Source organism: Misgurnus anguillicaudatus, chromosome 25 (assembly GCF_027580225.2).
Source record: "Misgurnus anguillicaudatus chromosome 25, ASM2758022v2, whole genome shotgun sequence".
NCBI lineage: Eukaryota > Metazoa > Chordata > Actinopteri > Cypriniformes > Cobitidae > Misgurnus > Misgurnus anguillicaudatus.
Window position 1 is genome coordinate 29,153,453 of NC_073361.2, and position 27,914 is coordinate 29,181,366.

The 27,914-nt window shown below is 35.8% G+C and overlaps 2 protein-coding genes across 3 annotated transcripts in view; one reads left to right on the forward strand and one right to left on the reverse strand.

The window, feature by feature from the left end:
- Positions 1 to 1,414: 1,414 nt before the first annotated feature.
- On the forward strand, positions 1,415 to 19,419 carry pcmtd1 (protein-L-isoaspartate (D-aspartate) O-methyltransferase domain containing 1). Its single transcript, XM_055182302.2, has 6 exons — positions 1,415 to 1,610; positions 8,517 to 9,009; positions 9,968 to 10,070; positions 13,039 to 13,210; positions 17,149 to 17,272; positions 17,486 to 19,419. The coding sequence occupies exons 2-6, from the start codon at positions 8,703 to 8,705 to the stop codon at positions 17,854 to 17,856; spliced, it is 1,077 nt and encodes a 358-aa protein (XP_055038277.1). The 5' UTR covers positions 1,415 to 1,610; positions 8,517 to 8,702; the 3' UTR covers positions 17,857 to 19,419.
- A 5,708-nt stretch (positions 19,420 to 25,127) lies between these two features.
- sntg1 (syntrophin, gamma 1) overlaps positions 25,128 to 27,914 on the reverse strand; it is a 78,961-nt gene continuing 76,174 nt past the window's right edge. For both annotated transcript variants that reach the window (XM_055182063.2, XM_055182062.2), the window contains exons 18-19: positions 26,280 to 26,390; positions 25,128 to 25,847 (exon numbers count right to left, since the gene is read on the reverse strand). In XM_055182063.2, the coding sequence (XP_055038038.1) occupies positions 25,665 to 25,847; positions 26,280 to 26,390 (294 nt within the window). In that variant the 3' untranslated portion in view covers positions 25,128 to 25,664. The remainder of the gene's footprint in view (positions 25,848 to 26,279; positions 26,391 to 27,914) is intronic.

Sequence of the window (27,914 nt, forward strand, 5' to 3'; positions counted from 1 at the left end):
ATCCAAGTGTGTCAGCGTGGTAAATTAAATTTGTTGAGGTCACTTTCAAATGCCAAACATTATGAACAGATTTCTAAATCATTGTTATATTTATTTCTGACATCAGGTAAATTTAGTGTGCAACTCTTTAGGCACATAGTGGGTATTTGAGATGTAAGCATGCACTCTTTGAGACAAAATTGATGTTTATGAGCACATGTAAATATAATGTGATGCTAACATATTAAAATGCAAATATATATTTTATATACATCATGCTAAGGCGCTTTGAATAATGCCAAATGTGTAATATAAATGCTAATTCAGTCCGCACTGACCCCAGCTGCTCAATATTATTTTTACCGTAACCAACAATTTGATTTATTTCCTAAATCTTGTGCTAATCGTGCACGTGTTAAAGTTATATATAAATATATATATATATAATAGTAAAGGATAACGCCTTATTATCGCGTTTTCCAAGCACAACACAACGTTTTAGCTAACTTATTTACGAACGAGAGTTTAGTCCCGCCCCTATTGCGACAAGTCCCGCCTTCACCTGATCGCTATTTGCTATGGTTTCGACGTCAGTATGAATGACTTCTGAACTGTCCAGTTGCTGATTATTCTACAATCTAATAGCCAATCGGAAAGCAGGAGGCGGGACAAGTCAGAAAATGTTGAGAAAATAAACACCGTCTGCAGCCTATGAAACAGAACAAGCGAAGTAGAATGGCATTTAGCTTTAACTGCTAGTCTCCAAATGGGCGGGGCCTATATAATACTGGATTAAATAATATTCAATTTTATTTTGTATTCAGTGTTTAATGAAAAACTTCGTCCGTATGACCGCAGCTGAGGTGTCACGTGACCATCGTTACTTTTCTGGCGCTGGTATGACTGACCAATCACAATCGTTTGTCATCCCTTACAAAAATTTACCATGGTTTTACTACATTAAAAAAAAACATAGTTAATTTAGGAGTTTAACAAAGTTTAATACGTGTGTATTCTCAGTTAGTAATCTGTAAGAGTGACATACGTAATATATACTTATGCTGGAAAAACAATAGAAATATAACACCTATTCTAATTGTTTATAAGGAGAATTGCATTGGTTTTACTGGAAACTATGGCCTCTAGGTTTCTATTGGTGGGGTGTCATGGGCACAATAAGGTCCAAAATACACTTTAAAAAAGGGATTTTGTAATGGGTTACAAAATGGTAAACAGCTGACAGTATTAATAATTGAAATGGGGACCATTTCAATGTGTATTGTTTCTTCTCAGCCGGAATTGTACAAAGTTCTCCAATAAAACGATATGGGATATTTTAATGCAACTCATCTTTCTGAGCCATCGAGCGCCCCCTTGAGGAATAAACGTGAAGTGTCATAGACGGCAGTGCAACATTCGCCTCCCAATATCTGCAGCCTCATTTCTGGGACCCATGTGACGTGTGTTTACATCCTCTCAGCTGTTCTTGAAGAAAAACAGCGCTGGATCTTTAACGCCACTAAAATCTTTACATCCCAACATCATTGTGTTGAAAAGCACGAGCTCTGATGTGCACCTCATTCTCTGGCTCGTGCAAACTGAGCCCGAGATTGTTTCATGGCATCGTTAAGGTCAGTGAACAGTGTTGATTCCGCACAGATAATGCCGACATTTTTGTTTTGTTGCTTTGCGCTGATCTGAGCAAGATGTGCATGTGGCACACATGTAAAAGCAAATCAACTGTTTTGGTTTAATGTATGCAAAACTTGACGTATCTAACAATGCATACATGTTTGTTTTCTTTGTTACACGGTTTGAACAGGCATGTCCAAAACAAAGCTGTTAAATGGCACCGTCTTACTGGTTTTCCCAGTCTTGCAGCGTTTAAATGTCACATAACAGCATGGGTTTTTATAAAGAACAGTAAATAACTGTTATTTCCTCCCAGCAAAGTACAGCTTATTTTGTCTGAATTGCACAACAGTGTTTTTACTAGATACACCAAGTTTACTAGTAATACTTAAAATATATAACAATATAATCACAACATGTGTGATGCTTCTGTTTTTTTAAACACTTGGCGTTTTTTAATCTGAAAACAATGTTGTGATTGTGACACAGTTTATTCTGAAGGCCAGATGCACGACACGCGTGCAAATATGGAAAATATGACTAAGATTTATTGCACGAATATGACTTGGTCGTTGGTGTTATTAAATCAATTTAATATTAGATGCTGCATTCACGTCCTGTCGGAGAGATTATGGCGGATCTGAATCTGCCAAAAAATATTTCCTGCTTTCTTTACTCGTCTTTGATTTTGCACCGGAATAACACATTTTAATGCTTTAGAAATAATGTCTAAACCTAATAAGCACCGTTATAAGGCATTTTTACGGTTCGCTAAACTGAGTTTTATAACGCAGTGCGGACATTTGTAGTGTTTTATAAGTCATTTAACTCAACTGCGTCGTGAGCTGCGCAGATCTACAATTATATGGATCGACGTCAGAGGCTGCACGTCACAGCGCCAGTCACCATCCACATTGCGTTGATGTTTTACGTTTTTGACGTAAACAAATAAAGTATTTTTTCGACAGAAACCGCAGTTAGAGGAATAAAATGTTTATTTTTTTATGTTAATATTAGTACCATTTTAGAGCTTTATATAAAGTAGTTGAATGGTGTTGCTTTAAATATTAATGTTTTATGTCAAAGTGATGAACATGATTCACAGATCGACAGTGCTGTATTATTTCTATTATTATGATGATTATAATTTATTTATTTGCTGGTAAATCATATGAATCATTTCTAGGACATGTCTTGTTCATTCTTTATTTCAAAAGAAAATATAACAACATATTTTGCACAAAGAAAATGACCCTTAACATTTGCATTAATAATTTGCATTATGACATTGTGTTTTCTAGGGCTGGGCAAAAAGGAGCGAGGGGCGAGCCTGTCATTCATTCATTCAGTCTATATTCTAATATATTATAATATTCTATAAAATCTATATTCATTGAATTGAATCAAGTATAAAAACCGAGTCAAAAATTGGAACCGAAAATCGGACCAAGAATCGAATCGATTTGATAGCTTGTGAATCGAAATCGAATCGATCTGGAACATCTGAATCAATACCCAGCCCTAGTGTTTCCATGATAAGCATTTTATAAAATAAATATAAATAAATAAATATATAAATATATATATATATATGAAGAGTTTCGTTGCAAAACAAGATGACCACCGTTTTTTGGTTGTGCATTCCAATTAATTTCAATGCAACTGCAGTTGGTTTGTTTTGATTTAAACCTTCATAACTTAAAAAATACAGCTAAGTAGCATCATAAAACAAAATAATAACATCATAACATAATAATAAACATGTTTTGACAAAAATGTAAAAAAATGGATTTATCTCGTTTTGCAACGAAACTCTTCATATATATATATATATAGACATTGGAGTAAAAAAAATCAAAAGTTTAGTTTCATGTGCTCACATGAAACTTTCATGTGCTCACGCAAAACCTTCATGTGCAAAGATTTTTTTCAAAGTTTAGTTTCGCGTGCGCATGTGAAACTTTCGCTTACACGTGCGCACGCTAGAGTTTTACGTGTGCATGCGATAGTTTCACGTGCGCACGCGAACTAAACTTTATTAAAGTTCCGCTCCACTTTTATTATCCTTCCAGTTGCGCAAATTGAAATTGCAAATTGCAAATATGCTGAATGGAAACACGTAAATTTAGCCAAAACTCCCACATATCACAAAAAAAGTTTTTTTACACTTGCATAACGTTTTTTTAGGCAATTAAAAAAAACATTATATTTTTTTCATGTGGTCACTCTTTAAAGATGCGACATTTCAGATATATTCACTATAACCTCCCATTAACATCTAATACTTAGCTGCTCCCACAGTATAAGGGGCTTTTCTTGCCATTAATGCTTGAATGACACACCTGGATCTGCTTTGATTAAAAACAATGGCTAGTAAATCCGTTATATGCGTTATATATGTAATATGTATGATATACGTAATTCTACCAACATGTCACCATAACCTTTGTAATGATTTATCACAAGAGGAAAAAATCTGTTTTAGACGCATAACATTGGTTAATGGAAACGGCATCATTCCGAAATATTTTTTTTTAACTAACATTTAGAAATATTGCAAAAGTTTTGTGCAAATCTATAATGGAAACCATGCTACTTATGTCCAAGTGCAACTTACAGCAGTGAGAGAAGTGCTACAGTATACAAAGTTAAAGGAATAGAGGTATAAAATGTGCTTAAATGTCATTTAATGAAGGTTGTATAATTTTATTGACGAATGAAATTAATAATATTGATATAATATTGAATGCTCACTGCTGGCCAAGTCATAATTTGCTGGTGTGGTGAGTGTTTTATGAGGCTCAACTCTGCTGCTAGTCTGGGATGAACCTACTGAGAATGTGTGGCTTTTGGTTTTGTCACTGGGTCAGACATTTACTCAACAAACACATGCTTAAGATGCATGAATCCAGGAGTCAACCAAGGACACAATGTTCCATTTAACATAATGGCACATGCACAAAACCGCAGGGCAAAAATCATACACCGTAGTAATTTTTAGGAGTGCCCTGCATAGTGACATCATGTAATTCTGAAACTATTTTAAATCAAATTCTTAACATTTTTGTATAGTTAAAATAAATGAATATTTATGCATGCGTATTTATTGAGAGACTACATGTAAAGTTTGCACTTTTAAAAGTGTGTGTGCAAATGTTTTAATTAAACTAGTGAAGGCAAAATTGGAGACCAATTACACTACTATATAAAATATTCAAATATTTACATTTATGCATTTGCCAAACGCTTGTATCTAAAGTGACTTACAGAGCATTACAATGCATACATTTTTGTGTTACCTGGGTTCGAACCCGTGACCTTTTTTGTGCTGCTAACACAATGCTCTACCACTACTAAGCAATTCCGGAGCACATGTTTAATATCTCAGTGTTGTTTCTAAAGCACCCCACAAGAAATGTGTGTTTATTTTTATTTCATTCATTCAAGTCTAAAAATAAACCTGAAACCTATATTCAACTATATGTTGATGCATGGTCTCTTGTAAATGTCTTGATTAATTGGCGGGTTGGTGCGGAGGAATGCCGTGCAGGTTTGTTCTGGTCGAGTGTTGGTTTGTAGTGTGGGGTAATGATGCAATTATGCAACCAGCGAGTTTAAACATGTTAAGGACGGATCAGCTCAGCCTTATAACAAACTGTTCCTGGTTCAGTATTAACCCAATAACACCACAAACAGTAGCTCGGCCTGCACAATGACAAAACCAGTCAGCAACATGAGAATGCATCATCCTTCATCCCATAATTCATGCTTGATCTGGACGTGGTGTTCGGTCAGAAATGATTTGGTTGTTACGCACAATGCTCAGAGAAATGTAATAGTTGCTCTTCTCTTGTGCAAGTTGTGTACTGATGTTCAGGAACTCTCTAGGGTCGCAATCAGGTCTTGGACAAAAGCGAGTAGGAGGTTTGACCCAGTTCCCTCCCTGCAGTATTTTTAGTGCAGGAGACTCAAAGGGCAGCGAAAGTGGAAAGAACTAGAAAGAAGAAGAAGAAAAGAAAATATACGATAAACGCTCGCACATGCCAAGCAGAACATTTGTAAATGAATGTGTTATGTGCACATGTTATGATAAAGTCCATCGTTATCATATCTATGTCAGTAAGTCAGTGCTAATTGGAGTGGGAGATGTGAAAACATTTGTATGTAATTGGCAGTGTGTGTATCATTGTGTAGAAACATTGGCATTGCGCTCTGAACCGCAGTAAATAAGCCTCTCGTTTGTTAGTTTAAATCTGGTTTAGGTTAATTTTAAAATCTTTGAGGTTACAATTCAGTTGAACTCAATTACTTGTGAGCGGACACTTTGAGATTTTTTCTGCCTTACAGGCTGAATGTCATTTGCAAGCATTATGTTGTTATGTTTAAGGGCTTTTTAAATAGATAAGTGTATTTTTATATAAGTGCGGAAAGACTTTCAAGTGCCTTACTGAAATAGGCTTTTGAAAAGGGAAATTTTGTCTTTTAAGATATGACTGGTCTTTAACGGTTAAGTGTTTATACATTTTTAATTATAATTTGACTTAGTTGTAGTTCATTTAAAGGTAAAACTAGAGTACAAGTCGATATGACTCATGCGTTATATTCTTAGTTTTCTGAGGTCATACGTTAGCTTTGTGTCAAGAACGTCATGTGGGCTATATTTAGTGACCCTGCATGTAGCTTTTTTGTTCTTGACAAAAAGAAAGAGCTGCATTGGGATTCTGTAAAAACCAAAAACTTCCACTGTGTTCCTATTATCCGATTCATGATTTTACATGTCCTCTGGTGTGTAAATGTGTATTAGTACATATTAACTCATTCCTCGGCAGCATTTTTTTAAAAAGTTGCCCGGCAGCATTTTTTGTGATTTTTAAAAAATGTCTCCAGAAAAATTTACTTTTATAATATATAAACATACAATATATTTAAAATGAAAGAACAGACCCTCTGCTTTTAAACGAATAAACAAACAAAATGGAAAAAAGTTTAATCTAGGGATGCAGACCGCGGACATCTTGTCTTTGCGTTAGACTAGCATACTCTTCTTAAGCCCGCAACACGTGTCATCTTCGTGCTATGTCACAGAAAGCACCAATCAAAACTTCACATGGCCAGCAATGAGCAACTGAAGGGGTTCGACAAACCAAAATAATCCATCATTTATCGGCTTTCATTTATCGGCTTAATTTTGCTATCAGACCGATAACCGATAATATTAAAAATAAGCAGTTATCGGCCGATAACGATATGTCGGCCGATATATCGTGCATCCCTAGTTTAATCCTATCTTCATTTGTTCTCTTTTTATAACCTCTCAAATAATTGGTAGGTTTCTTCAAAAATACCAAATTTTGGACAAAAAGAGATAATTTCATTTTTGTAAAGGAATTTTGTTAGAGATCAAATTCAGAACGAAGATCAAAACATACACAGAGTTTACAATGTTGTAGAATTAGCTGATGCTTCAGTTTTTGATAAATTGGGTATGAGTGCCTCCTAGTGTATAATAGTGGAATTACAGATTACCATAAAACTTGTCAGAGAAGCGTCATTGGCAGGGAAATGTTTTCTCTTAATTGACGAGATAAGTTGTGTGCAGTGCAGAGTAGCGCTTATTGTTTGTCGTTTCTACGATCACAAATGCAGACATGATTTTATGTTTTAGTATCTTTACCTTACCAATCTGTTACCTCCTGATCAACGAGTTTCAGGTAATAGCTGCTTTTTAATATAACAGTACACAGTTTGGTGCAATTAAAGGGGAAGGCACGAATGACAGCAATTTCCAAAAGACCATCCGTGTCACAAATATTCTCTTAGCTCTATAACACAGTGGTGTTAGCAGCGCAAAGCTTGTAGGTTCGATTCTGTGACGTTGGGGTTAGGGGTGGGGTTACTGTTTATTAGGGATGCTCCGATCGATCGGCTGATAATGCTTGCTATGCTTCTCAATGATTTACGGTAAAATGCCGCTACATCCAAAAGCCAGAGGGCGCTTTCGTGCAGAAACTCAATATGCGCTGCAAACGCAGAACAATACATGCGTAGCTCCAGGAAATGGCTTAAGCATGTTTATGTTTCTTCAAACCTTTTCAGGTATTTTCATGATTATAAAGAATATGTATAATGATTATGTTTGACGAGTGTTGCTTTTTTAAATGCATGTTATACACGATTCAAACTAACAGCAATTTCAGATTGATAAGGACTTACTGATCAAAAGCCATAGTACATGAAATAGCTATGAATAATATTGGCTGTCCGATTCAGAATAGTGATCGGCCACGTATTTTTAGTGGATATCGGAATTGATCAGAGCACCCCTACTGTTTATTTATGATAATCGTATGTTTTTCATACGAATTTGCCAACTCGTAAAATTCTTGTTGGATCAGGCTGGACGCTTGGCGTTTAACTCATGGCGTCACCCTTTCAAACCTACTTAACTGCTCCTTTCGAACTCCTGTAGGCCAGGAGAGAGGTACTGCACACGTCTAATGCCTATGTGCGCGTTTGAGTCTAACTATACTTCCGGTTTTAAAGCATCTGCCAAATGCATAAATGTAATGTGAATTAACTTGAAATACAAATATTCAATGTGGTCTCTCAATGAATAGTCTGGTCAAGTCGTATTTATTTACAGTATGTTGAACTTTATACAATACAAATAGCTTTAAAGCAGCTTTGTAATACAACAGTAATGTTTGGTGATTCAAATAAGTCAATAGGCCAGTTTCATGTCAACTACTAAACCCACCCGAAGAATCAAAGTCAGCAGGTATCAGGTGACATTATAAGTCTCACACAACACCGGTTCTGTTTTACGGGAGTATTCTGGGCAAACGAGTTAACAGAAATATTGGAGAGCAAGCTCTAACTATCACCCTATGTTTTTCAATTTTCAGATCCTGCTGTACTTGACAATGGTCTGAAGTGATTCGCGTTAGACACAAACACCCCAACCGGGCATCCCTGCGGAGAGCCACTCAGGCACTTTTCCTCTGGATGTGAAGACCGGTCAAGTTTTTCATCTCTCACCTCCTCTACATTTATTTTCGTTCCTTTTTCTTTTTTCTGTCTGTGAGGGGAACATGGGGGGAGCCGTCAGCGCCGGCGAGGACAATGACGATTTGATAGATAACCTGAAAGAAGCCCAATATATCCGCACAGAACGTGTCGAACAGGCCTTTAGGGCCATCGACCGTGGAGATTATTACCTGGAGGGCTACAGAGAAAATGCCTATAAAGATCTGGCGTGGAAGCACGGGAACATACATCTCTCGGCACCTTGTATCTACTCGGAGGTGATGGAGGCCTTGAAGCTCCAGCAGGGTTTGTCTTTTCTTAATCTTGGCAGTGGAACAGGATACTTGAGCACCATGGTGGGCTTGATCATAGGTAAGGAGTTATGAACAGCTATAAATAGCTATAAACATACGACAAGCAATTCAACTAATGTACTTTTAAAGTGCACCTATTATGCCCATTTTTAGATGTAATACCCAGGTGTGCCCAATATGTTTCTGTGAAGTTTCAGCTCAAAATACCCCACAAATCATTTATTTTATCATGTCCAAAATGCCCCTATTTGGGTGGGAGCAAAAACAGGCGTGTCTGTATCTTTAAATGCAAATGAGCTACTTACCAAAAGAGACAGTGAGTGCTTTGTTAAAACAGACAGTCTCTCCAGAAAAACGTGATTATGCGATTGCATGATTCAATGCATAATCACCCAAGGTCCGCATATTTATGCGGGGGGCGCATTTTTTCAAATACGCCGCACTTTCGCAGCAAAAATGTAAGATTTCTGTGTGGAAAATATGCGGGGCTTGCATGATTTCATAATCCCCGCATTTTCGTAGCACAATTCAAAATATCGTAGCATAAAGTTGAAAAATGTTGCATTTACTTCACACAAGCGCAGCCATGTCCCCTGTTGCCATGGGAATGTTATGAAGTGACGTGGACATCATTCAAAAGCTGCAAAAGTTCCCGCAGTTTTTGCAAGGTCCCGCAATTTCATTGCATTAAAATTGCATAAATATCCCGCATATTCCATCGCGATTTTTAAGAAAACGTGCCGCAGATCAAGGATATGGGTGTTTTTTTATCATTGTTGGATGGTTGTGTTCACACACTGCCAACACACATTTATGTCCAAACACCTTGTAAAAGTGGATTTTGCATAATAGGAGCCCTTTAAAGGGACTTTTGGAAGTGAGTGATTATTTCAAATGGTTTATTAGAAAGTGTAAAGGTCTTTTAGAATCTAGGAAATGTTGTAGCGCATCGAGATGTGGATCTGATCAATAAAAATAAAAGGTGATGGTAATTTCATTCATTTTTCTCTTTGCAGGTCCATTTGGAGTAAATCACGGTGTCGAGCTACACAAGGACGTTGTAGAATATGCCAGAGAAAGACTTGAAGAGTTTATTAAAAACAGTGATAGCTTCGACAGGTAGGTTTTACTTGTGCATTTTTTAACCCCTTCAGACTTGGTTGCATTAGTAAATGCATAGTCAACATCAACTAACAATGTAGTTCATCAGCATTTATGATGTCTATACAATTGTTCATGTTAGTTTATTGTGCATTAACTAATTTTAACAATTACAACTTTTGATTTTAAGCATCTATTAGTAAATGCAGAAAAAAAGTTATCTTTCAAAAAGTACACCTTTGTACCTAAAGAGTACATATTATGTACCTCAGAGGTACATATTGGCAGCAAATGTATACACTATATACAGGTTATAAATGGACAAACCCAAGCCGTTGGGTTATAATTTAACAATATGCAAAGTTGTTTCAACCTAAAATATTGTTTTAACCCATTGTTGGGTCAAATATAAACATTTTCGTGGTTAATTTAACCTAACGACTGGGTTTGTCCCTTTTTGACCCAACGCTGGGTTAAAAATAACCCAGTATTTTTAGTGTGTACATATGAAGAGTTTGGTTCCAAATGCAATAAATCCATTTTGACTAATTTGGTAAAAACGTGTTTTCTATAAATTTAATGAATCAATGTATAAATGTGCATTCATCTTTGCCATGTTATATTCATTTAGTTGACTAGTGGTATACACTGATTTAAAAAATAAACATTAATGGCATTAATCAAAACACTTTTGTCATATTAAGAACACTGTCATTGCTGCTGTTATCGTTGGGACGTCGTCGCTGAACTTTTTTGACAAAGATCAGCTGTAAAATGTTTTGTTCCTGCTCAATTTTCGTTGACTTTGAGTAAAATAATTGAAAGTTTTTATAAGATCCTCTGGGGTCAATGTGTTGGCATGACATAAGCTTGATGCTGTCGGGAGAACAAACAACATCCGGCATTTTCCTTCGCCTGAGTGCCTCTCACATAAATTATTCGATTTTGATGGCTTACGTTTCTTCAACGCCACAGAAAACCACCACATGTTTATCAATGCCATCAAAAGTATTCTTTTTTGTTTGTTTGTTGACCACAAAGTACAAAATAGATGAGGAAAACTAGGATTCGGTGTGTATTTAACGCGCCGCCATTGTTGTTTACAATGCATGGAATGGTGCGCTGTGATTGGTTATCCGGATTTATTGCATTCTGCAGAGATGGAGGACTGTCGTTTATCGTGTTTTGTAATAAAAGAGAGAAAAGATGACAGAGTAACACTGCGGATATCGGATTTTGCGTAAAATTAAGAATTTACTTTTTAATACTGACCTGATACAATACTGATTTTGGGGGTAACTTGTTTTTTTTATGCCGTTTATCGTGTTTTGGAACCAAACTCTTCATATCTGTGCCTAAATGATATATTAGGACCTTTTAAAAGGGTATTGCCCCAGTGACAGCTTTTTTGACCATTTTGTACCATTGGCAGTAAAATTGTAAAAACTAAACTACCTTTAAAATAATTGATTCTGATGTTGTTTAAAATCTTAATATATTTATTATGTACTGTAGATTTCAGCCATTTATGTAAAACAAATCATGCACTAGCCGACCCAAAATTTTCCTCCCTGTCATTTGTGATTTGAAAACACCTGTTTGCCCTCCTGCGTCAAGACAAGGAGCTTTTCACCAGTTTACAGTGTTATTGAGGTCAGTAGAGCTGGAATGTCGAAACGGCTGAAAAGAAGCATTAGACGGCATTGACACTTCAATTGAAAGCTTTCATAACAGCTCCCTTGTTTCATAACGGAAAGCCTTGTGCTGAAAGGTTGCTTGATCAATGCCGTCGAGCTGTGGGAGTGATCTTGTACGGATGAATTTATTACATATCGATATCTCCTGAGACTACTCAATAAAAACTGTTTCTTTGTGGCCACGAGCAAATAAAAGCTCCCAGTAGCGGTTTCAGGTATGAGCTGATGGTAATAATGAAGTCCAATATCAGATTAACATCACAATAAAACCGTCTTGGCATCTCTTCTCTGTAAGATGGGAACAAAGATGAATACTGGAGTCTATTGTAGAACATAGAGTCATCGAAATGTTTTATAAATGAAATTATAATCATCACTAGTGTGCATCTTCAGACTAAACTATTTCACTGATGTATTTTAAAGGAGCCATATAATATAAAACTGTATCTACCTAGGCATAGATGAATAATAAGAGCTCTGTACATGGTAATGAAATATCATGAGCCTCAATTGTGATTGTTTCCTCCCTCTTATGCAAACCTCATGCATGAGGACCGCTAACATGTTAAAATTGCCACTTTTTGTAGGTGTGAGCAAAAAGGTGCCATTTTTGGGTATGTTCTTTTTAAATGCAAATGAGTTGATATCTGCACTAATTGACAGTGTTGTGGTTGGATAGTTCAGATTAAGGGGCGGTGTCATCCCCTTCTGACATCACAAGGGGAGCAAAATTTCAATTACCTATTTTTTCACATGCTTGCGAGGAATGGTTTGACAGAGCTGGGTTGCTGGGTTGATCTTTTTCACATTTTCTAGGTTGATTGAAGCACTGGGGACCCAAATATAGCACTTAAACATGGAAAAAGCCAGATTTACATGATATGTCACCTTTAAAGTTGGATATTAAATGTGATATTAACCACCCAAACAAATTTAAATGATTAAAACGCCAAATAAAATAAGTTATCAGAATCTTGGAAAAACAACCAGATTCTCTGTTCTCAAACTCTGGGGGCGTGTCCACTGTTAGCACCGAAACCACGCCCACTCACAGGAAAGCTTTCAAACTTTTAAATACCACTACAGCCTGAATGGATGCTTGTGATTGTGTTAGGGGCGGGGCCATGCTCGGTGGCTCCAGTGCATCATCAACTTTTTAGCCCCGCCCATGTAATCTTGAACACATTTTTGTACGGAATACCCCTTTAGAGCACGCTTTAATAAACCCAGGATTTGAGCCCGTTTCAAAAATTAATTATAACTTAATTATATCTAAAAATCTGTTTCAGGTTCGAGTTCTGCGAACCTCACTTTGTCGTTGGGAACTGCCTGGAGATTTCATCCGACAGTCACCAGTATGATCGCATCTACTGCGGTGCTGGAGTTCAGAAGGACCATGAGAACTACATGAAGATTCTTCTGAAAGTTGGAGGAATTTTGGTCATGCCAATAGAAGACCAGGTAAACAACAGTACGATACATCCCGTCACCCCAGAGAGTATATGAATGGACACTTAAAGGATAACTCCACTTTTCATATTTTTTTTTTAGATAATTTACTCACCCCCATGTCATACAAGATGTTTATGTCTTTCTTTGTTCAGTCGAAAATAATTTGCGTTTTTTGAGGAAAACATTCGAGGATTTTTCTCCATATAGTAGACTTTGATGGCCCTTAACAGTTTACAGTTTCAATGCAGTTTAAAATTGCTGTTTCAAAGGGCTTTTTAAACCACAACTTCTCGTCTTGCACTAGCCGTGTTATGCGCATGTGAAGTGCACACTTGTCACAAAGACATTAATTAATATCATTCCACATACAATAACGTCGAACGGACCTCTTTCTCCACATTTGTAAACACTGGAGCGGTAGTTCGCATACGTCGTGCATGACCTTTCGATGTAATTATGTAATACGTAAGGTCACACTGGCGCATCAAAAGGCTCGTGCAAGATGAGAAGTTATGGTTAAAAAGCAGGGGCGAAAGTAAAATTTTTCAGAAAAACTTAATTTTAAAAGATGTTTTACACAGAAATATATTTTTGCTGTGGTCAATAACTCACAAGTGTGGTCTATCAATACCAGGGGAAATTTTGAACAAATGTAAAATGACTTTAGTATAATTTCACTTTGAACATAAGTAGCGCATTGTTACTTTTGACCCCACCTGCAGGGACGAAACTAACACACAGGTGGATCAAAAGTAACAGAACAGAACAAGATAAACACTTGTTTTTAGGGATGCACCGATATGGAAATTTTGGCCGATACCGATAACTCTTTATATTTAGGGGCCGATAACCGATATATACATATATATACATATATATACATATATATATATATATATATATATATATATACATATATATATATATAGGCCGATAAATATTCATATTAATTTCACAATGAAAAACTCCCAGACCGCGGACATCTTGTCTTTGCGCTAGACTAGCATACTCTTCTTAAGCCCGCAACACGTGTCATCTCCGTGCTATGTCACAGAAAGCACCAATCAAAACGTCAAATGGCCAGCAATGAGCAAGTGAAGTGGTTCAACAAACCAAAATAATTCATCATTTATCGGCTTTCATTTATCGGCCTAATTTTGCTATCAGACCGATAATATTAAAAATAAGCAGTTATCGGCCGATAACAATATGTCGTGCCGATATATCGTGCATCCCTACTTGTTTTTATTAAATATACATGACTATGACCTTGTTCATATGTAACTGCAAACATATTTTCTAATTTATCTTTGCAAAAAATAATGAAATTACATTTTCATTTTAAATTTCAGTTTTATCAGATGTTTTAAAAGCTACCTGTCAGTACAAACTCGAATTGTTGAAAATAAAACTTCTTTTAACAGTTTGAACACTATAAAATTAAATTAAATTAGAATAATCTAGTTTTTAACATAATGCAATAGTATTAGCAGCGGGACAAAAGTAACAAGTGTTACATTCGTCCCGACAGGAACTCCTCCTGACATTTAAACACGATTTACTTTTATTTTGAAAAACTCGAGAAGTCAAACTTCATGATGTGTTAGAGCACTAAATAACCTGTAGATTGATCAGTACTTTAACACAGTGGTCCTCAAACTTTTTCTGCATGCGGCCCCCCTTGTGTACGGCGCATTCCTTTGCGGCCCCCTAAAGAAAATTTATGACAAAAAAACTGTTCTAAAACTCAACTTTTAATTAAACAAAACATATTGGATGATGGTTAGTAGCCTTATTTTTTCAGGTTTAATTGCACAGAATTCAAGATAAATTAATTTATTTTATTAAATGTCATAAAACTGGGGCCCCCCTGGCACCATCTCTTGGCCCCCAGTTTGAGAATCACTGCTTTAACACATGAAACGAGAAACACAACGCGTTATAAAAATAAAATGACAGCTTTAGGAATTTACTTATCATTGTTGAAAACAGCTTTCTGGACCTACACGCACAAAGCGGTAAGGAAATAAAGTGATATTTGTCAGCTCTGTCAAGGGTTGCGTGCTAAAGATGCTGTCATAGTTTGAAATGCAAATGTAGTCTGGGCTCAGAGAAAATTGCTTTGTTACTTTCATTCCGCGTTATTTTCGCCCCGGTTGTCCTCTACTTATTTTTTATTTTATTGCCGAAAATGATAATTGTTTTTAAATTGCAAACCATTGAGGTCCACTATATGGAGAAAAATCCTAGAATGTTTTCCTCAAAAAACATTTCTTCTGGATGACATGCGGTTAAGTAAATTATCAGAAATGTTTTAATAAAACTGGAGTAATCATTTATATATGTTTTTGTACACCAGAGTACTGAGAATTGTATTCTCCTGTGTAATGCAAATAGTAAATCATGTTATATTGCTGCCGTGTAACTAAAATGAGGTCTTGGATACGTCCTGCCCAAACTTACTGTACTGTTTTATAGCTAGTGTGTCAGCACAAATAAAACTAGGGCTCGTAAGGTGAATTAACTGGGCGTTTATGGCCATTTCACTCGCTGGTTTTGCTTGCAATTTTGATTTGCATGATCATTAAATCTGAGGGAGTCGATGTGCATAGGAGGCCTTTAGTGTCTTCTTGTTGAGCTTAATGAACCTGTTGACTATCTATCTATCTTTCTATCTATCTGCACTGCTAAAAATGATTTTCAAGAAGAAAAAAAATTGTCTTGTTTTCAGTAAAAGTATCTAAAAAATTCTTAAATTGAGATGCTTTTTCTTGATGAGCAAAACGATAATAAGTCCAGTTTTCAGACCAAAAATATCAAATTTAAGTGATTTTGTGCATAAAACAAGCAAACAAATATGCCAGTGGGGTAAGCAAAAAAAAATGTTTTTCTTAAACACTGAATTCAAGAAAAATTTGCTTACCCCATTGGCAGATTTTTGCTTGTTTTATGCACAAAATCACTTAAATTTGAAATTTTTGGTCTAAAAACTAGTCTTATTTTCTTGGGTTGTTTTGCTCATCAAGAAAAGGCATCTTAATTTAAGAATTTTTTAAATATTTTTCCTGAAAACGGGACAAAAATACTAAGAATTTTTTTTCTTGAAAATCATTTTTTTGCAGTTTATATTTACATACCTGTCTGTCTTTCTTTCTATATCTGTCAATATATTTGTCTGTGTGTCTGTCTACCAGTATATCTATACATTAATGTCTGTCTGTCTATCTACCCTACTGAAAAATCCAGCTAAAACCAGCATAAGCTGGTGAGCTGGTTTTAGCTGGTCCCCAGCTTGGTTTTAGCTGATTTTGCTGGTGTAGGAAGCTGGTTTTGCTGGTGTAGCAAGCTGGTCTAGGTGTGTTTTGGTCACATTTTAAGCTGGTCTAGCTGGACTTAAATGGTCATGCTGGAATACCAGCTGGCCCACCAGCATGACCAGCTTTGTCAGGCTGGGAGGACCAGCGTAAACCAGCTAAAACCAGCTACCAGCTTATGCTGGTTTTAGCTGGATTTTTCAGTAGGGTATCTACATGTATATTTACATATCGGTCTGCATCTGTCTCTCTGTCTATATTTGTCTGTATCTACGTCTCTTTGTCTGTTTATATCTGTCTATCTACATTTATCTTTCTGCCTATCTATCTATATATTGATGCCTGTCTGTCTATATCTGTCTATCTGTTTATGTTGGTCTGTGTGTTTGTCTTTCGTCTGTACATCTTCATATCTGTGTCCGTTTATCTACCTGACTCTCTCTCTCTCTCTATTTGTATATATACACATATCTATGTCTCTGTGTATCCATATTCCTGTCTAGCTATATTTGTTTATCTATATCTGTCAGTTTATATCTGTCTGTTTGTGTGTATGTATGCGGTATGCCTTTTGCTTCAAATCTTTGACCCATTTATTATCGGCTCTTATTCTGTGTTTATGTGTTGTTACAGCTGACTCAGATAACAAGAACCGGTCAGAGCTCCTGGGAGAGTAAGAACATCTTGGCGGTGTCATTCGCTCCTCTTGTTCAGCGAAACAGGACAGACGGCAACAAGCCTGAAGCTGTGGTGCTACGTGAGTCCCCGCCCCCTTCATGAGCTCACACTCTTCCGTCCAATCAGCCACCACCAGGTTTTCCAAGTACAAGGAAGTGATTGATTTATTTATCCATGTACTGTAGCAACACGCCAGCTTCTATTCCACGAATTCTGTTCCATTCATTAACCGTCCTAACCGTTGAATTGAAACGAAATTTTATGATAAAATCAACAATTGTGTGTTTTTCAGCACCTCTAGCAGTAAGGAGTCTTCAGGACCTGACGCGGATCTACATTCGCCGAACCCTCCGCAGCCTGATCACCGACGACAACGCCGGCCGCAGCACCACGCAAAGACCACAAAAGCGCAAGCGCAGACGCTTTCGCCGCAGTCGCCGAATCAACACCTACGTCTTCGTCGGCAACCAGCTGATCCCTCGGCCCATGGACAGCGAGGACGACGAATGCATCGAGGAGGAGAGCAAAGACGAAGAGCTGGAGAAAGACATTGAGCCCGTGAAACCCGAGGAACCGCAGGTCAACCATCTGAGAGACAAAATCTTGAGCCTGCCCCTACCAGAGTCACTGAAGGCGTACCTGCTCTTCTATCGTGAGAAATAGACCAACGCGTGCTGCACTTTCTGTCTGCCAATTAATCTAACGGTGGTGGTTGGTTTCTCAGACTGCTTCTGACCCTGAATTTCATCGATTTGTTTTCTTTTTTGATAATGTAGCATAATTTAAACATTTACAGTACGTGGGGTGAAATCTTTTTGAGAAGACATTGTGCTTGCTTGTGTTAACCTTATCTTTAAAACGCTCACTTTTCAAAAGGGTTTTTTTGATGAGTACGACGTCTTGAGAAGAACTTTAGTTGCTTCAAGCTCACCTTGTTTGTATTCAGATAAAATTGCAAATGTGATGAGATGTTTTTCACAGGCTTGTATTGTAAGACCCAATATTTGATTAAACCAGTAATGATCGTTTTTTGCTTTGTAGAGAAAACGAAAAACTATTTTTTGGATTGATTTCTGCCTTTTTTTGAGTCGCTGTTTATAGTGCTAATGCTTTCGATATCTCTCTCTGTCTCTACGCAGTTTTAGTGACGTTTCATCTAGATCCTGTGTGTATTTTTTTTACATTCTAGTCACATTTGTACTTTACTGATATTGAGCTGTCTCTTATTGGATGATTTTTTTGTCCACCTGAAGACTTCGTCTGATTGTGATCATTACATGAGACACATCACTGTTTGTGTCGGTTTGTAGGTGATTTCACACTGTCGTAACAACTTGTTTGCAATATATTGTCAGCACAAAAAAAAAATGTGTGGCTTAATTTCAATGATTGAATTGACTTTGTGATCTTTTAGTGGTGTGTGAGCTAACAGCCGAACTTTTGATTCGATGGGGTCTTTAGCTAACTTAGCATAGCCAGCAACATGTTCCTCAATATTTGTTATGAATCTATAAGTTCAACAATACCCAAAAATATTTGTCATAGGAATCTATGATTAGATTTACAGTATATTCACTTTATAAATAATATTCTTTATACTTATTTTCGGTAACTCTAATTTAGCGAATGTTAAAAACTGAAGCTACGAAAATGTATTTTATCATACTGAATATTGTTAAACACCAGCACAAGTCTTAAAACATTTTTCAAAACCGCTCGTCTATATTAAAGTTTGCGAAAGAAAATGTGTTTGTTATTGACACATTCAAGTGTGACGATTAAAGATAATTTGATGGGACACATGCCTGAGATTTTTTTACTTCACCCTAATATAAATATACAGTATATGCCTTAATAACATATTTTGAGATCAAAACCAAAAAAAAAGGAAACAATCGGTTGAAAAGTATTTAGGGAGTAAAAACAAGCAATACGATAAAAAATACCTGGACCTGAAAAGTCTTTATCAGTGTTTCACATTGCTTATCGCCCCAAAAATGCACTTGTACGGTCTTCAAAACAGGACTGGATCTCCACGTAAAGCTTGCTGGGTTCGTGAATGAGGGACTGCTGGAACATTCCTCCAGATTTCATTAACATCAGCATGTTTTCTTATAGGAGGTCGCTGTTAATGTACAGGAGTCTTTTTTCAGCAGTATCATTGATTGTTTGTAATTGAATGCTTTGTTTCTGAACCATCTTTTCATTAAATATATATAAAGCCAATTGGTGATGCTTTGTTACTTCTGAAATGCATTTCGCACCAGACAAAGTGTTTACAAGGTTTTTGTGCTGCTGGGCTTTTCGGTTTTGCTCTGACTGGCTATATGTTTGATGATTGTGTCCTCACACTGTGCATTGAAGTTAGTTGTCATTTACCAAAAAGTTACTTTGATCATTTAACCAATCATTTTAGTAATACAAAATGACATGGGTACCAAAAACAATAATACTAATAAGTAGGGATGCACCGATATATCGGCCTATAATCGGTATTGGGAGATAAAAGCATTTTTCTTCACTATTGGACTAAATTTGATCGTACGAACATTTCTCAAAAGTGCGCACATGTGATTCATAAAACAAATGTATGCATAGAAAACGCGTGTATTCCTCAATTTCAGATATGAAATCTAAAAATTGCAAATGAGCTTGAAATTGTGCACAATTGAACAGTTGAAGATTTTTACATTTTTTTTTCAGTTTTCGAAGCGTTCAAAACACCATACACGCTGACGACACCTGCTGGTCAAAATAGTGCAAAAGCAGCAAGATCTGTTCAAACATTTTACACTTTTTACAAAATAATAGCAAAATTGTTCTAAAAATATTTAATTTAAGACATAATTAAAAGTGTATTCTGTGTTTTAAGTTTTATTTATGGCAAACAAATCATTCAAACAAACTCCCTATTTAATTATGCAAATTTTTGTCATTAAATCTGTCTATAAACAAAAAGTTGACAAAATGGTAGTGTTATTAGTCAGAAGGATAAATGTTTTATAAACTTTTACAATAAAACTGACCCGAGTTCGCTCCCCCTAGTGGTGAATCGTCAGATTTTCGAAACGTTTCGAAAAAGTTATGACGTAATAAAGCCTCGTTTGCTAAAATCACGTGACTTTGGCCAGTTTGGAACAAGCTCCGAACCAATGATTCAAAACAAAAGATTCGTAAATGTTTTGAAGCCTCATGAAGCGTGCTTCGAAATCGCCCATCACTAGGGTTCACCCTAAGCAAGTTAATTTGAGTCCTGATAAGTTTCAAGTTAAGTCAAAGTACTAAAATAATTATTTTTTTTCGATAGGTCTAAAATTAGCATTAAGTAAAGAAATCGAATCAAATGCAGCATCTTGATCAAATCTTGCCTAATATTTGACGTCAAATTGACATCAAGGTGCCCGCTGGAAATGTCTTGATGGTATGAATTAAATATAATTATACTTTTTTAGAGCTACAGAATTGATTTTCTCTTTGTCTTGGGTTGTTTGATTAACATTAATGACACAAACTTGAGTAGGTTAATTGAGGTTATGTCTCTTTAAGAGAAGCAAACAGACAGGTTTCTGACTCTGATCTATACATACACTTAAGATATAAACAAATGTTTTAATTAGAAAAAGAATACTGTGTGGAGATAATTTTGTCTGTATGTGCCCGGTCAAGAACAGAAAGATTTTATGTTCGCTTGTTTTTTTAAAACGCGTCTCGTGCACTTTTGAGGGCACTTAAACCTAGCCTGCGCGGCACAACAGCTCCACATAAAAACTTTGTTGTTTTTCAGTGCTCTGTTCGCCAAATGTATTTTAATGGACTTCAATGTGAGAGACAGTAGCGCAACTCTCTCTATAGTCTACACGTCATGGTGAAGGGTTGATCACGTCTGGAGCTGGACCAGACACATTTAACCGCACGTGCGTCTGCGCAGACAGCTGCTCACTTTAGCGCCTTTTTGCGGTTAAATAGTTTAAAATCACTTGAATGTTAATATTTGCAAGCCTTTGAAATACATGCAAATAGAATTTCCTATTTAAATTTGCGTGTCAATCCGCGAATCGAATTACATGCGAGCCGAACCGGTCGTCGATTCGTGACCACGGATCAACGGTAAGCGCAATGCTTTTTATTTTCCACACGCAGTCCACACAAACATTTGAAAATGTGCACATTTAATACAGACATTATCCTACATGTAATATTAAGCAGCCTGCTCATTTTAAGATGCCAATCAACATAAAAATTTAGGCTACACCACTGTTATAGCCAAATTCCCCAATACATTTAAGAGACGTATCGGATAATGGTCACATTTCTAATAAGAAAAAGCATAATATGCAACCAAGGCCAAATTATGACCATAGGAAAGATTAATTTATTACATTACTAATCGTTATAGAGTGAAACTGACTATAAAGAGATGACTTTCTTACCTTATATTCTTGCGTTGCATATTTTGCATCTGGCAAATCAAAGTCTTTATAGCCAAACGAGACTTGTGGAGATTTGTGGAGCTCGACTAACGTTGTGCCATGTTTGGCGCGATTTGATTTGTGCAGCGTTAAAGGCACAGACGCTGATTAGTGGTGCTGCTGACGTCACAATTATATATATATATATTTTTTAATGAATTTTATTGCTGTTTGTTTATTATCAGTTCAAGTCATTGTCGAGTCTTTCTCTTTAAGTCAAGTCTCAAGTAACTTGTTCTCAAGTCAAAGTCAAGTCATTTCCATACTTTAATCAAGCAAGTCGCAGGTCCTGAAAACTGTGACTCGAAGTCATGTGACTCGAGTCCCCCACCTCTGCTAATTAATGTCATTGAAATATAAAAGAGCACCTGTCAATGTAGAAATCATTTAAGAGCAGCAAAAATGGCTTGTATTTTCAAAAACCCGCAGAAATAGGACAAGCAAAAGTGCCACAGAACTCACTGTGTGATTGTTTATCATTGGGTGACAATGACAACAGAATTGAAGAACATCTAGGACGGGGACTTTTCTTACTCGAGGACCACATCAGGTTTTGAAAAAAGGTGAAGTGCCGCACGACAAATTATGCCAAATCAACACTGTTACTACTGTACGCTACTGTACTGTGCTATAGACTTTCATCTTCACCCCACTTTTATGAACACTTCACCATTTTTACATTTTTGTAAAAAAAACCTCATAGTATTACAGTCTTGAGTCATATTTTAGCCTAGTAAGATTGTGAGACATTTTTACAGTGTTAAGCAGTAACTAGTTACTGTAATAATATAAATTTCCCAGGTAACTACTAGTGTAACCAATTACGAAAAAAATGTGTAATAATATTACAGTTACCATCCAAAAAATGACTAGTTAAAAGTTTTGTCACAACATCACCAACACTTCCACCTGCTTAACCCCTGTTGCAGATTTTAGTATATATATATGTGTGTGTGTGTGTGTGTGTTAATGCTTTATTAACTCTTTCCAACCATTGACATTTGCATAAAAACATGTTCCTGATGAATTTTTATGTTAATCTGCAATACCGTGATTATTCACTAGATGGTGCACTTACTCAATTTATGAAAAAACTTAAAGCGTAACTAAACCCCTGGTCAGAGCCTGACTCCGCCCACTGACAATATTTGAAAAATGCAAGAAAAGTGGGCAGATCCCAACGTAGATAGAGGGGACGAACTAAGCTTGTACCAAGTGTGTGGTGAGATCGTAACAAGGGCGTGGTGAGCTTGAATCTGCTTACGTCACGAGTCATTTTTTGGACTCAACATCCAATAGGAAAATTCAACTGCAGTAGCCACTGTTCAACCTGAAGAGGGCAGCACTCAGACGTTTTAACACCATATATTGCAGTATTGAAACACTTTATATCCAAATTTAAAAAAACTTACTAAAATCAATGAACAACACTAATAAAGCATCATTCTTACAGATCATTAACTAAAAAAAGTTGGTTTAGGGTTTAGTTACTCTTTAAGCCAAAACGTTATTTACAAATTTTAAACTCTGTGTATGTTTTGATAATCGCTCTGAATCTGATATCTAACAAAATTCCTTCACAAAAATGCAATTATTTCAGCTTTTTGCTAAAAAAATTTTTTTCAAAGAAAAATACCCATATTTAAGAGTTTATAAACAGAGAAAAAAATCCATGTAGACAGCATTTTTTTTCTGTTTTGTTTGTTCGTTTATTGTTTGTTTGAAAGCAGACGGTCTGTTCTTTCATTTGATATGTTTGTATGTTTATATATTTTTAGAAGAAAACTTTCCTGCAAGGCATTTTGTGAAACGTTTATGAAAATCACAAAAATGCATCCCTACCAATAGGGTGATTCTCGCAAAATTAGACTTATGAGGTGTCATGAAACATTTTGATAAAAAAAGTAAATACAAAGTAAGAATATCAAAATAAGAAGCATAAAGTTACGAACACCTCTTCATGTACTATTTTGCACATGATTTCAAATGACATCACACAAACCATTTTTTTTCCACATTTAAGGGAAAAAATGTATTACCGCAACGTGTCCATGACTGGATTTGGGTTGTTTGACATGGAAATATTTATCATTAAAAAAAATCTAAAAAAATATAAAGCTTCAGTGCATGTTATACTATAAACATTTACAGTAAATAAACATGTAGTATTTGGTGATTATTGGTAAATGTAGAGACAATAATAAGGAATATAAATGTGTCCAAGACCAATTTTTTCATCCTCCGCAACAATTTTCAATCATTGTTTAAGCCCTCAAGGAATTAACATTTTCACACAAAAATTGTTGTAAGGGACATAATTGACTGTGACACTCAAGATGGCTACCAGGTAGGCAGATCTTATTTTTTCTCTCCAGATAAAAATTGAAATTTTGCTCGTCATAGTACATAGACAACTTTTTAGTTCTCATTACCGAAATATGAGTTTGTAAATGCATATATTTAATATAATATCATGTTGCAGTAATGATAATGATAATCAAAAAATTTAAATAATTCTGTAGGAAACATTTTTAAATCCTCTAAAAATAATGGTTATAGTAAGTTCAGACCTTAATCTTATATGTGCAAAAAAAATAAAATCTGATGCTGGACACCTTCTAAGTCTGGATTTCGTGAGAATCACCCATAACATTCCTGTTGGTGAAACAGTACAGTATGGCGCTAGCAATGCAGAGATGAAAGATTTAATTAAAATACATACGAGTGCCTTGAATGCAACAAGTTTCTGATAAAGTATCTAACGAATGTATAAACGAGTAAAGAAAAAATATTAAAAATCTTTATTTCCTATACATCTTTATTAAAACAAATCATAGGTTGTAAAAAAAATGCAGCCTTACAGATCTCTTCCATACCATCTTTCTTTTAAGACAGGACCAATCGTAAACTATTGCATAGACACTACACACCAGAAATAAAGTCAAGTGTTTAAATAACGTTTGGGAAAATGAAGACTAGATATAATTGGTTCAGTTCAGTGTGACTGCTATTTTAAATATTGGCCTTAATGCTTGATCACATCTTATAACCAATGAGCTTTCACAGCTTAGGTGACAACAGCAAATTTATTTCAGAGGTAGAGCAAGTTGTTATTTTTTAATTAAAAATTATTACTAAGACAAACATTTTTCCTCTGATGAATTGTTAATAATAAGACTAGGATTGTGTATTAAATAAATAGGGGTGTTTCTGTTTAACAGGATGATAGTTTATAACATGTGCAAATGCAGAATAATATATTTCTCTCAGATAAAGGACATAAAAGGCAATCCATTCATTTATTAGCACATACTTCATTCCCTTATGAAGGTTCAGGTCATACATATCCATTCAATTCACCATCTTCACAAACCTGTAAAGGACTTAAGAGTAGCAAAATAGGTGCAGTATGAAAATAAAACACATTCTTCTGGGTTTCTTTAGGCAGTCAGGAGTCTTAGTGACTTAAAAATGTTGCCTATACATCTACTTGATTTATTTTCCTCCTAAAAGGCAAAAACATTCAGATTGCGTCAGATTGTTCATTTCTTACCCTTACGTGTACTTGTATATATGGTGGCTGGATGTCTTCAAGATGCTTGAGATAATTTATGACATTTTCATTATCAACCAGATTAAATAATATTATAAAAGTATGCACAAAGATTTTAATATCAGTCAATGCAAACAAATACAGGCCTACCTTAATATCAAAGGGGAGGAGTCTAATTCTCTAATGAACACGTAACTGCAGTAGAAAAGGATCCGTGGTTTATTTGAACACTTTTGTTTTGTTTGCCAACGTTTGCAACTTCAACAAAAAGGTCAAATTCAGTGCTTGGAGTTCATATCCCAACTTGTCCGCACAATGGCTTGAGCCTGTAATTGTCATCGAGTTGCCCATCAGAAGTCCACGGCACACTACAATTGTCTTTGTCCTTCGCAAAACTGAGTCTGTAGTTTGAGGTTAGTTCATCTGAATGTCTGGAAAGAAGGAGTCTGTCAGCTCGAGTACTTTATCTTAGATATCTGTGAGGTGGCCGTTAAAGTGGAGGCTGTCGACACCACAGGGGCCATGGTGGCGTTTTGACTGCTAACAAACATGGGGTCCAAACAAGCCACCTTGGCGGCGAAGAAAGCGTGAATGCAGTGAAGAACCGCAAACAGGTTGGAAAATTCAAGCTCCTGGAATTATATCAGAAAAAATGAATCTGTGAAGCTTTAGCTAGAAATGCAAGTTAGCCTTGAGCTAATATCAAAATCAAAAAAGTACTGACACTTAAAAAAGCAGAATTCACTGTAATCTATCTGAATAACTTTCATTTTTACCTGCTTCAGCTATAAAACATTGATGTTCCTCTGGCAAGGTTATGATTTATTTTTAAATAGCTTGCTTAGAAATAAGGTTAACATAACGTGGGATCTAGATTTAACACATTTCCATATATTCATAGAAAAAAAATGTGTGCTATAAAGTATAAGATTTCTGGTATAAAATATAATACCTGCCTTTTTAAAAATAGATAAAAAGCTATAGCTGGAGATAATCATATTTTTAAAAGACAAATCGTATTATATACTAAGTTTCAATTAATGATATAATAAAAGTACAGTTACCTTCGCTTCAATAAGTTTTGTGTCTTGATTCTGGAACAGGAACTTAATTTTACTTTTGCCGTCATCTGAGGATCCTTTAAGCTGCGAGAATTTGTATCTCCACAGCACCACCTTCAATAAAGTTGAAATAAATTACAACTATTAATGCACAAATGAAAACATGCCTGAATTTTATTACTCTACTCAGCACTGATAAAAGCATGTCACGGATGTATGAAAATATCTTTCCGAACAAAGTGGCTTCGGCTAATGTGCTGTCACAACAACATCATCATAATAAAACACTGATAATAAATAACATAAAACTAACTTTACATTACTACATTGTGTACAGTGTATATACAGTATATCTTTATTTAACATACTGTACTTCAGTGTGCACTTTTAGAAAAAGTGGTCATAAAATGGTCCCGGGCTGTCAGTCTTTAAAAAAGGTCATAATATGTACAATTTACAAATACCGTATGTATACATTTGATACCCATATGTACCCTTGAGGTACTGATATGTAACTGAGGTACTAATGTGTACCTTTCAGGTATGAATGTGTACCTTTGAGCTACTGATGTGTAACATCAAGGTACTGATGTGTAGCTTCAAGGTAATGTTGTGTGCCTTTGAGGTACTAATGTGTAACTTTAAGGGTCTAATGTGTAACTTTGAGGTACTGATGTGTAGCTTCAAGGTACTGATGTGTGCGTTTGAGGTACAGATGTGTGCATTTGAAGTACTGATGTGTAACTTTAAGGGTCTAATGTGTAACTTTCAGATACTAGGGTGTACCATTAAAGTACTCATGTGTAACTTTGAGGTACTAATAGGTACCTAACTTTGAGATACTGATGTTTAACTGTGAGGTACTAATGTGTAACTTTGAGATACCAGGGTGTACCTTAAAGGTACTCATGTGTAACTTTGAGGTACTAATAGGTACCTTTTGAGGTACTAATTTGTAAATTTGAGATACTGATGTTTAACTTTGAGGTACTAATGTGTAACTTTGAGGTACTAATTTGTAACTTTGAGATACTAATATTTAATTTTGAGGCACTTATGTGTTACTTTGAGGTACTAATGTGTAACTTTAAGGGTCTAATGTGTAACTTTGAGGTACTGATGTGTAGCTTCAAGGTACTGATGTGTGCGTTTGAGGTACAGATGTGTGCATTTGAAGTACTGATGTGTAACTTTAAGGGTCTAATGTGTAACTTTCAGATACTAGGGTGTACCATTAAAGTACTCATGTGTAACTTTGAGGTACTAATAGGTACCTAACTTTGAGATACTGATGTTTAACTGTGAGGTACTAATGTGTAACTTTGAGATACCAGGGTGTACCTTAAAGGTACTCATGTGTAACTTTGAGGTACTAATAGGTACCTTTTGAGGTACTAATTTGTAAATTTGAGATACTGATGTTTAACTTTGAGGTACTAATGTGTAACTTTGAGGTACTAATTTGTAACTTTGAGATACTAATATTTAATTTTGAGGCACTTATGTGTTACTTTGAGGTACTAATGTGTAACTTTAAGGGTCTAATGTGTAACTTTGAGGTACTGATGTGTAGCTTCAAGGTACTGATGTGTGCGTTTGAGGTACAGATGTGTGCATTTGAAGTACTGATGTGTAACT